The 13752-nt window shown below is 39.8% G+C and overlaps 1 protein-coding gene across 1 annotated transcript; it reads right to left on the reverse strand.

Annotated features, from left to right (window-relative positions):
- Positions 1 to 4854: 4854 nt before the first annotated feature.
- Positions 4855 to 12024, reverse strand: RABGGTB (Rab geranylgeranyltransferase, beta subunit). The gene is given in 11 exon segments (XM_006878374.1): positions 4855 to 5162; positions 6492 to 6584; positions 6586 to 6617; positions 6620 to 6641; positions 6962 to 7087; positions 7784 to 7894; positions 7978 to 8030; positions 9001 to 9106; positions 9551 to 9748; positions 11029 to 11136; positions 11953 to 12024. Coding segments are annotated over 11 exon segments (1062 nt in total). The 3' UTR covers positions 4855 to 5021.
- Between the last annotated feature and the right edge of the window lie 1728 nt (positions 12025 to 13752).

The following is a 13752-nucleotide window of genomic DNA, read 5'->3' on the forward strand; positions in this document are numbered from 1 at the left end:
AGTGGTAGTGAGGTTGGCCCAGGATCAGACGTTGTTTCATTCTGCTGTGCATGGGGTCGCTATGAGTCGGTTCCGACTCGATGGCACCTGACAACAACAACAGTGTATTACAGCATAGTGTCCAAACAAGAGTCACTTACCAGTTAATACAGTGCACAGGCTGTTTACTTACTAATCTGTAGTGCACAATAGCATATCTTTGATATGGTTTAACAGGTTTAATTGTGCGGGACACATTAGCAAATAAATACAAAGTGGGTGTATTGGATAATTCATCAGTTATATGCTTGGATTTATGGCATGAACAAGGAAATGGTTACCTTTTTTTGGATAGTTTAAGAGCAGTTCCCCATCTTCCAATTTCTACTATTTTCACATGTAAACATATGAATTAGTTATGAGCAGATTCCAAAAATTCAGTGTCTGGCTTTGCTAAATAGTAACATTTGGGAAATTTCATTCTCCATCTACCCCAGGTCACCAGTATAAACCTCATATGAATGTTTAGACTAAAGAAACCTGGAAGCCAGAACTTGACAGACTGTCTTTTTCTGTCTTTGACAAGATACACTCTATAGCTATTTGTGGGAAATGTTTTCTTTCTGAGAGGTTTCTACCCAACCACTCCTGGATTTCACGGTTTCACTGTACATACTTTGACAGTAAAAACACTACTGAAAATTGAAAGATGGAGGTTCCTCTGGGTGGTATGTTCTCAAGAAGCCAAAGGGGTCCTGTCACTCCCTCTGGGATTCCCCATTCAAGCCAAGCCAGGGGCCCCATGATCCTCCAGCAATAGTTAGTGGACAAACTGGAGTCCTCTTTCCAGGCCTGTTTTATTTCTCTCTGGTGAGTCAGGACTATGTCAACAGCACTGATGAGGAGGATGAAATTCGAACTGCTGTTGATCAGTGTATCATGTTTTTGGATATCACAAGGCAGATGTTTTTTCTTACAAAAAAAAAAATTAGTTATTGGCGCTGAAGGATCAGCATTGGACTACGAACCACAAAGTCAGCAGTTCAAATCAACCAGCTGCTCCTTGGAAACCCTATACAGGGTCACTATGAGTCTGAACTAACTCAATGGCATTTAATAACAACAATCCAGAAACCAGAGCAAGTTATCAAAGAGGGTATCTCAGAGCTAGGAATGAACTGCAGCGGAAAGATGCCCTGATCCAGAAACATCTGACCAAGCTGCAGTAGCTTGGTGCTGGGCAACATCAATGCGCAGCACAAAAAGCCAGCAAACCCCCTGCAGGGCTCCTTGGCCAAGGAGAGCAGGCATCAGTCAACAACATCCCATGGCCAATAAAGCTGACCTGAAGACCAGATCTGAGCACTGGCCTGAAAACACTCATGCAGAATACTTTTTCTCATGGGTGCGGCCTTGTGGGATTACTCTTTGCCAGAGGAACCTGGTGTTTGTCTTACTCTCCCCACCTGAACTTTTTACCCTAGAGTTTTATGAGCTGTATTTTGAAGTACTTTCTAATATGCTTATAGCTTTGGTATGCTAGGCATATTTGTCTTTCAGTTTAGACTTACTGATTCCTTATGTTTTTTTAGCTTTTTGTTTTATTTTCGTATCTTTTAACCCGTTCCTGTACATGTATAGTCAGATGACTTTGTATAATTGATGGTGGTGGTGATGTCCTGTGGAGTCGATTCCCACTCATAGCTACCCTGTATAGGATTTCTGAGGCTGTAAATCTTTATGGGAATAGAAAATACCATCTTTCTCTCAGGGAACAGCTGGTAGTTTCGAACCGCTGTCCTTGAGGTTAGCAGCCCCTCAATCCACTATGCTACCAGAGGAAATTACACTCATCTGAGCATCAGCAGGATTTGGAGTTGTAAGTCTTCTGTGATAATTATTCCTCAGTACAGCCATACCTCAGAGATATTGGGGGTTCAGTTCCAGACCACCTTAAGTATTGCAACAAAGCAAGTCACACAATTTTTCTTGTTGTTTTGTGGTGCATATATCATTTGTGCTTATGCTATACTATAGTCTATACAATTGCTAAGAACGTGGAGTCGGTTCCGACTCATAGTGACCTTGCAGTTTCTGAGGCTGTAAATCTTTACAGGAGCAGAATGCCTCACCTTTATCCCACAGAACAGTTGGTAGTTTCGAACTGCTGACCCTGAGGTTGGCAGCCCGACTCGTAACCACTGTGCTACCAGAGCTTAGTCTATGCAATAGCATGATGAAAATGTTTGAAATGCGGTGAGAATGATCAAAATGTGACTGACGTGTACGAACATGCTGTTGGAAAAATAGCACCCATACGCTTGCTCAGTGCAGGAGTGCTACTACTAACCTTCCATTTGTTTTTCTTTTTTAAAATCTGCTCTGGTAGTGTAGTGCTTACAAATCGGTCTGCTAATTTCAGACCTTGCAGTCCACCGCATTAACTCGCATAAAACTTATTCAAGGTTGCTGAGTCAGAACTGATCTGACAGCACTTAACATGCCTATTGTTGTTCCAACCCACAACCCTGTAGATTCCAAGGAGCAGCTGGTGACCCTGAACCACTGACTTTGTGGTTCAAGTTGATTTTGTAATTCAATGCATTAACCCACAGAGCCACACCAGGACTCCAGTAGTGTGGATATGCATGTAAATGTGAGCTCTTCCAGACTTTTGAACTACTAATGCAATGTCTGTGATGCATCTAGGTTTCTCAGAATGAGGATATTTTGTCACACCATTAGTTTCATTTTGGTATTGTTTTGCTTTTCTGGACCAATTCCCATCAAGGCAAGTTCTTGATAATAGATGCTCTTCATGGGGCCCCAGTGTAGGAGGTGGCCTGTAAGTATGGTGCTGTAGGATCAGCACTGGACTGTGAACAATGTCAGCAGTTCAAACCCAACAGCTACTCCTCAGAAAACCTATAGTCACTCAGATCCCACTGATGGCAGGTAACAAGCAGGTGGAGAGTAGGTGGCTCTGGGATGCTGAACTGCCTCAAAAGCAAACCCACTGGCCTTTGGGAACATATCCTCTAACTTCATAGATGCCTCAGCCTCTTGATCTGCTAGCAAGATAATGTACTGGATTGCCAAGGCCAGTGGTTCAAACTGATCAGGCTGTTCCTGGGAAATCCTATACAGGGTCAATTGGGTCAGAACTGGCTTGATGGCAGTTAATAATCCAACATAACACTCTTCTGCCTCTGGTACACTTGAGACCTGGCCATTTGCTCCTTTTGGTTTCTTTAACCTCTAAGGCCCATCCCACAAGCATCCAAATTCACTCATACTTCCTGGTCCAGGAGCCTTTTAACCCCTTTCCTCTGCATCCCAGGACAGAGATTTTGATCCATTCTCTAACCCATGATTCAAGTCTATCTCTACCCTTTGCCACAGTGAAGTCCATAGTAATTATGCATTGTTGTGGTCACTTCTGACTCATTTTAAGTACCTTGGAGTCAGTTCTGACTCAGTGACCCTGCACAGGGTTTCCAAGGCCACACCTCATCTTTCTCCCACAGAACCGCTGGTAGTTTTGAACCAATGACTTTGAGGTTGGCAGCCCAACTTGTAACCACTACATTACCAGAGCTCCTAGTGGCCCTGATTAGGGCTTCTGAGGACTGGCAGGTAAGCTTGAACCACCATACGTGCAGTTCAGTGGGATACTGCAGTCCAGTGCATTAACCCAGAGCCACACCATAACTCATTTGTTGTTAAGTGCCCTTGAGTGGATTACAACTTACAAATCTGTATAGGGTTTCCAAAGAGCAGCTGGTGAGCTAGAAAACCACTGACTTTGCAGTCTGAAGCATTAGCCCACAGCACACCAGGACTCCTAGTAACCCTTTAATAGGGTTTCTGGGAAGTGGCCAGACTTTGTGATTCAAACCAACCTAGTGATCATGCATTGCTATTAAGTGCTATGGTTTAGTGACTTTGTATAGGGTTTCCAAGCAGCAGCTGGTAGGTTTAAACTACTGACCTTGTGGCTTATCCTACATTGCCACACCAGGACTTCACATATACAAGGAGATTTCAAAAATAAATCAAACTTTAAGAACATAAATACTTAATTCACCCAATTAAATGCTAGAATGGTTGTGGTCCTTTAGTGTTTTCTTTTCCCCTGGTATGGCACTGTGAGTTAATGCACTGGACTACAAGGTGGGTTTGAAGTTCACCAGCCTCTCCTCAGAATCCCTATACACAGTGTCTCTTTGAGTAGGAATCAACTAGATAGCACTATTGGAAAATGTTAAGTGCCTTCATGAGTTGGTTCCAACTCAGTGATCTTATACAGGGTTTCCGAGGAGTGGCTGGTGAATTTCAACTGCTGATCCGTTGGTTCAAACCCTACACTACCCACCAGGACTCCTAGAAGTCAACAGTTCCTTGGATCAATTGTGGGCATTTTGACAAAACATTAAAACCTGACATTTCAAAGTGCATTCCAAGTAACAATTCTATTCCAAGTCACCATTCACTTGCTTTGTGACTGGATTAGTTCAGAGTAACCACCACCACCACATTCAAACCCTTTTTAATCTCTAATTTTATTCATGCTCAACTTTTAATAATTCACTCTATAGGGGTTAATTCACTCTTGTGGATGGACATAAAGCAAGGTTTATACAATATTATGAAGGGAATACATGGAAAATCAAACAGACCTTAAAAACCATTTCAAACAGGTCTTAAAAATTAAAACACTACTCAGAATCATATTCAAAACAGCCTATAATAAAAGTTTAAAAACTTACAGGATTTGTTAAATGCAATTCCAAGGAGCTGTTGGTGCATCTGAACCATCAAACTTGGCAGTCCAGTGATTATCCTACAATGCCACACCAAAACTCCAAAAATAGGGTAAAAGATCTTTATTTTACAGTATGTATAATTACACAATTAAATTACCATTAACAATATATAATATTAAACAAATTTAAAGTACTCATTTTAAAGCCTGACAAGCACTTCAAATACACAAATGTTAAAATGATAAAACTATATAAGCAACTTTTCCTTCAATGACTCTAGCTCACTAGTTCAGGCTGAACATTCACTCTTCGAAGCACTTCTTCAGGCATACAAAACACAGGACTAACAGGTTTAATCTGCTCTTCTCCCAAAAGTGATAGTCCAGCAATTCCAAATAAAGTATGAAACGGATCTACCTATTTAAAAAAAAAAAGGAAGAATTTACATGCAATGAAATGAAGCCCTTTGGTGGTCATGCTATGTTCTATCATAAAGACTGACCACTTTGTGTTGTTAGTATCTAGAAATGTCTGGCCCACCAAATTTAATAATTGAGACACAGTTAATTTACCATAATCTGGCTATAAAATTCACTGTACACAATTGACCAAGACCATACCTCAATTCATCCAGCTGTTTCTCTACAATTTATGTGCATTCTTCAGAATTTCCTAAGTTAAAAATACATGGTGCTTAACATAGGACCTACACTCACTGATACTGGCAGTAGATTTCTATACACTTCCATGTGTTATTACATGCCTTCAAATTGGTTCCAACTCAGTGATCATGTATTGGGTTTCTGTAGAGTGGCTAGTGAATTTGAGCCGTCAACTTTGTGGTTAAGTGCATTACTCCAGTGCCACATCAGGACTTCATACATCCAAGAAAAAGGAACCTGCTTTTAAAATTATTTTTGAGCAGTCACTTTCAAAAGAACTCATAGACTACAACCCATGTCTAAGTCTGGCAATGTCTAGAATCACAAGATAAAGCAAACTAACACATAAAAAAGCTACAGTGTTGTAATACCTTGATGGCTTTTCTAATGTCTTAATTCCAACCAACTGATTGGGTGGGGTAATGCAAATAAGGTGTATAGAACTCTAAGGCTGGGATTGGTTAGTTTTGTCATCTCAGAAACAGGACCAAAGGATCTCAGGACCATCAAGAAGGAAAAGTGGTGGCATGAAGAGACAGAGCAGCTGTGGGCTCTAAGTCAATGGACTGAGAAAAGCCTACAACAGGCAAGAGACTGGCTTGTAGAATATAACCTTTGGGCATTCACAGACTAGCTAGAAGAGCTTTCTAACATTTGTCTGATAAGGGAGAGACCAAGGGACCACAGATGGCTGAGAGGCACAAGACAAGAGTGAGGCATGCCACACTATGGCAGACAGAAGGCATTCCTGACAAGAACTGCTGCATCCTGAGTTTTGATCCTGATCTGAATCCTGTTCACAACAAACCCCATCATCACTGAGTGCTGTTAGTTCTGTGTGGTCACTGCAATAGCTTCTAGAGTCCAGATGTGAAGCTGACTGTGCTACGGGAGGGACGGTTGGTGTCAGAATAGGGTTTCGAAGGTAGTAGGGTAGAGGCATGTCTAACCTGGCTTCATAGGAAATGGCCTTGGATATAGATTTTGAGTTTGATTCTCTTTCATCCTTGTGAAGCCAAAGTCAGTCAGACATGGTCTCAATATGGTTTATGAAGGTTTACAGGAATGTTTCTAATATACTTACCATATCTCCTGGCCTGTCTGCAAATCCTCCAGTTTCTTCATCTTGACATGCTAAAATGAAACTTCGCAGTTTCTCTCTGTCAATCCAATGAAGCCTTCCAATTATCTTTAGGGAAGCCAAAACCCACCATGAATAGCATACATCTGGTAACTAGAAAAAAAGAGTTCTTACAGTTTTATTCTTTAGGTTTATTCTCTTGCTTAATGTTTACTCTAGAATATAAAAGACCAAAAACAAAACAAAAACTTTTAAAAAGTCAGTATTAAGGCAGTTTCTAAGAGTATTTAAAATAAAAAAATCTGGATTAATATACCAACCCTATATGTTATACTTGTATAAAGATCAATCTTTCAAGTTTTAAAAGTGATATGGATTAAAAAAACCAACAAACCCATTATTCAAATGAAAGTGTAATTAATATTAAACATACAAGACAAAGAATAGATTTCACTGAAGTTTATGAAGTTTACCTTCTCTGGCCTTCCATTGAGTCCACCTGATGGTAACTGTCGTTCACAAAGCCACCAACCGAGTAAATCAGAGTTTACTTGATGCAACTGACTAGTAATAGCAAGGAATCCTGTGCAACAATATATCTAAAATTACAGACATAAAGTATACACATATAAATTTTAACAGTAAAATCCTATTTCCTAACATTTTTTTCTTGCTTCAGACATTAGCTGCACAGTAGGTTTGAACCACAAATTTGGCAGTTCACTCACCAGTTGCTCCTTGGAAACCCTCTGCAGGGTTGTTATGGGTTGGAAGCAACTCGATGGCACTTGTCAACAACTAGTTGTATTTTGTGTTGCAAGGCCAACAGTTCAAACCCATCAGCTACTTCTTGGAAAACGAGGTTGTTGTCTGCTCCTAAAAAGTATAGTCTCGTAAACCCTAACTGGGCCTGATTTTTTTTTAATGTATCTACTTGAATACACCTACGCATATTATTGCTAGGTTCCAATTCTGCATTAAGCATGGTCAAAATTTCTCATTTTTCTCTGGTACATCAACTAAATAGATTCCTTTTTATTAACTTTGGGTAGCACAGCCACTTTAACTCTCCTGATGTCCTGGTGTGGTACTGTATGATAAGCACAGGACCACAGGGTTGGTCTGAACCACAAGATTCACAGTTCCAACTCAACAGTAGATCCCCAGAAACCTAGGTTGCTATGAGTTAGTTCTGAATTATCAATGTAATTCTCATGATGTATCTAATCATAATACACTCACTGAAATTACTATTAACACATACTGGTTCTGTTCAAGATTTGCATTATTATTACCTGCCCCGCATGGGATTCAGAACCAGGTCTGCAACCAAATCCACCATCAAAGTTCATACATGACAAAACAAATTCAATGGCCTTCTCCACATTAACAGCATCTAGCTTTCCCTACAAACAGAAAAATATGCCTTTTTAATTCCATAGTACTTCCACCTGGGCTTAAATACTACACTGAAACATTGAAAACTTACCAATAGAGCCAATGTTGCCACAGCACAGAAAGAAAATCTTGTGTCAATTTCTCCTAAGAGAACCAAAACAAATATTTTATTTACTAAGTATTTTATTTAGTTACCCTTAACTAAAGCTTCATTTTAGTTAATATTCAGACATTTTTGGGTCTCAGTGTAATTCTAGAGCTAAAATAGTAATAATCAACTTTACGTTCAGAATACATGCCAACTCATCATAGACCCAAAAAGCAGAACCTTCTAAACCATGTTAAATTTCTTCAAAAGTTTAATTTAGGAGGAAAACTAACCTGAAGTTAAATGACTTTACTGCTAAGAACTAGAAAATTGCTTTTACACAGAGCAAATTAATTTGAGTTGCTTATAGAACTCAGTAATAGAAATTAACAGAACTAAAGGCACTAGTGAAATTTTCATGTCATTAAACTTACCCTAATTTATAAAAGTAGATTTCCACATCCCATGAAGCAGCTGGTCTCTCCGTCCCTAAAGCAGAGATTAACTGCATTTATCAATTAAAATGGTATTCCCTCCCTCCATTCACATATTCAGTAAGTTTATAAAGTTTTAAAAATATTTTTTGCATTTCTAATATTTAAAAAACTTTACAAAGACACCAAATATTGCAGGGGGACCTTCACCTACCTTATGTTTTAGATTGGCCCCTCTGTTCCAGTGTTCCTGTAAGCTGATATAACTACCACAATGCATGCTGGAACATCCAGCAGACCCATTAAACTCCCATTAGACCAGCTGCTTAGTGGGACCTGAAAAAATGAAACTTAAAAAAATAAATTTTCAGTTTCCACAAATACATTTAAACACAGCTTTATTCCATAACCTACTTATAAACTGTTTCAAGAAAAGCTTCCAAAAATTTCAAAAACAATCACTGCAAAGCCCCAAATTATCATTTATTGCCTGTTGAAGACTTTTTTAAAAAGTTGTTTATTCCTAGAATAAACATAAAAATGACACAAATATTGGTATTTTTAGGTACTATGGAGTAAATTTTGTCATTACCCCAAATGTCTCCAGCAAAAGAACCATCTTCTTTCTGCAGACTTTGAACATATTCCACAACTTTATTTACATCAATAGCATTAATACTATCATACAGAGTAAGTATCTGTAATAAAAACAATCCACATTAAGTAAATTTATCTCTTCAAAATAGCTAAATTTGTTTTATGCTATTCAATGTCTACATTTAAAAGTTGCCAAGAAAGCCGTATTTGTCTGCATACAATAAAAAATATAGACCTTTCACTTTGCAGTTCAAACCCATCAACTACTCTGGATTCCCTACATAGGGTCGCTATGAGTCAGAACCAACTTTTGAGTATACACAAGATACCATCCAAGGTCTCAGCATAATTCTAGAGCTTGTTGCTAACACATCAACATTAGATTCAGCTAATACATGCCATCACATCATTGACCTTGTAGGTTAGAGACTTCAGTTGAAAAAAACTGATGTGACTTTTAGGGTCTTCATTATACCTAGTTTCCATTCCCCCCATGTTCAAGCTATAATACACTATACCAAAATTAAATTAGAATGATTATTTACCTGGACAGCACTAAGTGTATACAAAAGATGAGGATCGTGTCCAATACTAGCACTTATTCCACCAGATTCATGTTGGCATGACTTAATAAACATCAGTATTTCTTCTCTATTCATGCGATGAAGTTGTCCCATGAGATCCATTACTGTCAGACCCCAGTAGATGCCACTCATTCTCAAATACTCAGACATACAGTATTCCTAAAACAAATAATTTTATTGAAAGCAGTGAGGTACTGTTAAAATTTCCATGATCATACCTTTACAACAGTTGATATCTGTCTCTGCAATTTACATGTCATTTCCACATGATTTATTAATCTGAAAAATCAAGTATGATCAGCAGCTTTGATAAATTTCTCTATGCTAAAGAGTTTTATTGCTCTCTCCCCAAAGCTAAATAGAGGTTTAATGTCAGTACTATTGAATGTTTCTGACACATACGTTTTCTGAAAGGAACTCTGGTAGCGTAGTGGTTACAAGTTGGGCTGCTAACCTTAAGATCAGCAGTTTGAAACTACCACCAAGCTGTTCTGTTAAAGATGAGGCTTTCTGCTCCCATAAAGATTTACAGCCTTGGAAACCCTATACAGGGTCAATATGAGTCAGAACCGACTCCATGTGGCATATAACCAAACAACCAACCATCCTTATCGTACAGTGCCACACCAGGATTAGTCAAATTAAGTCAGTTTAATAGTTTAAGAAAATGAATTTACATATTTAATAGATGGTCAGTCTTCAAACTCACCTATGGCTCCGGGCAAACACTATGCAGGATGTCACCATGAGTTGGAGTGACTGGAAGGCACACAATACCACCACAAAACCTAGTGTCTATTAATAAATTACATACCTGCCTTCCTGGAAACAAAAATGACCTAGGCAATCTAGGCTTTAAGCCAAAATAAAATCATGGGTAAGACATGGACACATGAAAATTTTTGCTAGTCATCAAATCTCAATCAGGCTGTTTTCTTAGTCATTTGCTGCCAGCCCTGAACCAGAGTTTAAAAGTGGGAGGGGATAAAAAGGAGAATGTCAAGGTCTACCCTTTTTGCCCAGAGCGGGGGTGGGGGAGGGGAAGCACACTGGGCCATAGTTCATGAATTACCACTACAGAGCAGGAACTTCAATGTGGAAGGAAAAGTCTCTAAGATTATCCTAGAGAAAATATCAGTTTAGTAGTGTTTTCCAATAAAACTTTTTCAAGGTCTCAGCGTAATTCTAGAGCTAAGTGCTATTACACATCAGCAGCAAATTCAGATAATACATGCCAACACATCATCGACCTTGAAAACTACCATAACCACATAGTGACCTATTCAGTCTCAAAACGTCAATGTAGGAGCAATTATTTTGAATCCAAGCTACATATGCAGAAATTGACAGTCATTTTTTAAGATATCTGGGATATGATACTGTATTTCCATGCTCATTAGCAATGTAGTTGCACTTCTTAAAAGTAAAATGATACATACATAATCGTCTTTCTTTGAGCCATATGATGCTATATAATCTGCATGTTTCTCCAGCAACAGAGTGCCCGGTGCATCTGACTTGATAACAACATCCTTCTGTGGCGTGCCCTTTCAAAATACAAAACAGCAATCATCTCACATATGTACACATTTTCTCAAATGTTCTTCCCCAGAGCACACAACGGTACACAGCATGTATCCACATTGCTCATTATCTTTCATAAGTGTAGTGAAAAAAGTCATTCTCAAAGCTCAGTAATTCTGGGCAATTTAGTTTGCATGAAGCAAGCCAAGTGTTTTTCAAAAACCTAGCTTACAATTTGCAGTTAGGGATCCATAGTCTTTCAATTCTAGTTTTCCACGAATCTTTTGAAATCACCTTCACAAAGGTAAATCCAAACTTCTCTACACTCGAAAAGCTATCCTCTTCAGCCTCTTTACAGCATTTTAAAAAGCCCCTAGGTAATGCAGATGCTTCATAAAGATAACCGAAGACCAAGTTGCAGATTTTCTTCGGATATCATGTAAAAAATTATATCCAGCTCTTCAACGAAAACGACTAATCATTTTAAAAGAAAATTCTTTAGGTTCAACGGAGAAAACGGCCCCACACCAAGAAAACCCTGTATAAAATGGAAAACGGAAACTGCGCCCGCGAGGTCAGTAGAAAACGCTGAGTAATACTCCCAACAGTCGAGTCGTTGAGGAATCTCCCAAGGCCTCTGTTAGAAATCAACTCTTTCAATATTCACTAAACGACCCTATGGTAACTGAGCTGCTCGATTTGACCCTCCACGGCTTCCTCCCAGCTGCACTAATGAAATGCATCAGACACGTCCGTACTCACCATGTCTGCAAAGGAAAAGAAAGAAGACACGCACTTCGTAGGAAGATTTAAGCGCCAGCGCCTGCGCAGAAGCTCACCTCAGGCCCCTTCCGCGCCCTGGCATAGTTGACTACACTCCCGCCTGAAGGACGGAGCTGTTGCATTGCCATAGCAGGACCCCAAAGGCTGATTATAGGTGTCCTCGCTGCCTGTGCCCAAGTCTGTATCGACCATTTTCTCATTGGAAGTTTGACAGAAAACAAAACTAAGTCCATTGGCTTGGAATTGATTCCAACTCGTACTGACCCTATACGACAAAGTAGAACTACTCCATAGGATTGCTGAAGGTATAAATCTTTCACAGATTACTGCGTCACAGGACTCATTTGACATATCACCAAAACAAATCCACCGCCATCTAACGACACTTGTTGTGACGTGCCGTCAAGTCAGTTTCGACCCATGAAGACCCTGTATAGGGTTTCCGAGGAGCAGCTGGTGAGCTTGAACCGCTGACCTTGCGAATCAGACCGACTTTCCAGACCAGTGCATTAGCCCACCGTGCCACATCAGGACTCCCTTATGGGAGTTGTTGTTAAATGCCATCAACTCGGTTCGCACCCATTGGAGCAGTTGGTGAGCTTGAACTGCTGACACCTTGAGGTTCAAACCGACTTTGCAGTCCAGCACATTAGCCTACAGCGCCACTTCAGGAGCATTCACCTTCAGTTGATCTAAAATGGTTTTAAACACTTATTAAACATCTGTATTGCTTTTAAGAATCTGTTAAGGCTCTTTGAACTCAGGCAATCAGAAACGGCTAGTAACAATACAGGAGTAGCATTTGGGCAGTATTCCAAACAACTTGCTGAGAGCAAAAATATGACCTTGAGTAAACTTGAGCTACTCATAACAACCCTGTATAGAGTTCCCATGGAGCAGCTGGTGCTTATCCTACTGCGCCCACCAGAACTCTGACCTTTAGTATACCACCCACCCCTGAAGAAGGGCATCATGCTTGGAAAAGCAGAAAGAAAGGGAAAAAGAGGAAGACCTCCAACAAGATGGATTGACACAGTGAAAGCAAAAGTGAGCTCAAATATGACAATAAGGAGGATGGGCCGCGACTGGCTAGTATTTTGTTCTGTTGTGTATATCATCGCCATGTAGTGGAATCAACTGGACAGCGCCTCAACACAACAAACAACAAAAATTTTGGCATATAGTAAATGTTCATTAAGAATGTTTGGATGTTGTTGTTGTTGTTGTTAAGTGCCGTGGAGTCGGTTCCGACTCATAGCGACCCTAAACAGGGTTTCAGAAGAGGCTGTAAATCTTTACGGGAGGCTGTAAATCTTTACGGGAGCAGAACGCCTCCTCTTTCTCCCACGGAACTACTGGTAGTTTCGAACTGCTGACCTTGCGGTTCACAGCCCGATTGGTAACCACTACGCTACCAGAGCTCCTTAAGAATGTTTGGATAGATGTTATTAAAATATTTACATTCCCTTCCTTTTGATCTGTTCATTTCAGCTCTAGTCCTCTCCGATCTCCTCCACTAATAATTGAAACATTTGTAAGTTACTTTAGAAAAAGAAGCACCCATGTTCCCTCTTACGAGTTCTCCACAGATTTCTTATTTGCCAATTGAATCCTGGTGTGGCGCTGTGGGTTAATGTGCCACACTGCAAAGCCATTTGAACAGCAAGGTTGGTGGCTCAAGTTCACTAGCTGCTCCTAGGAAACCCTATATAGGGTCGATTTGGGTCGGAATCGACTCGAAGGCACTGAACAACAACAACTGCAATGCAGCTACAGTTATTTTCATATGTGTGTTTCTTGAGTCTTTCACTCTCAACAAGGGTTTTTGAGCACCAAGGTGCCATAGTAAAAGCTCT

The sequence above is a fragment of the Chrysochloris asiatica genome, unplaced genomic scaffold (genome assembly GCF_000296735.1).
Source record: "Chrysochloris asiatica unplaced genomic scaffold, ChrAsi1.0 scaffold00002, whole genome shotgun sequence".
NCBI lineage: Eukaryota > Metazoa > Chordata > Mammalia > Afrosoricida > Chrysochloridae > Chrysochloris > Chrysochloris asiatica.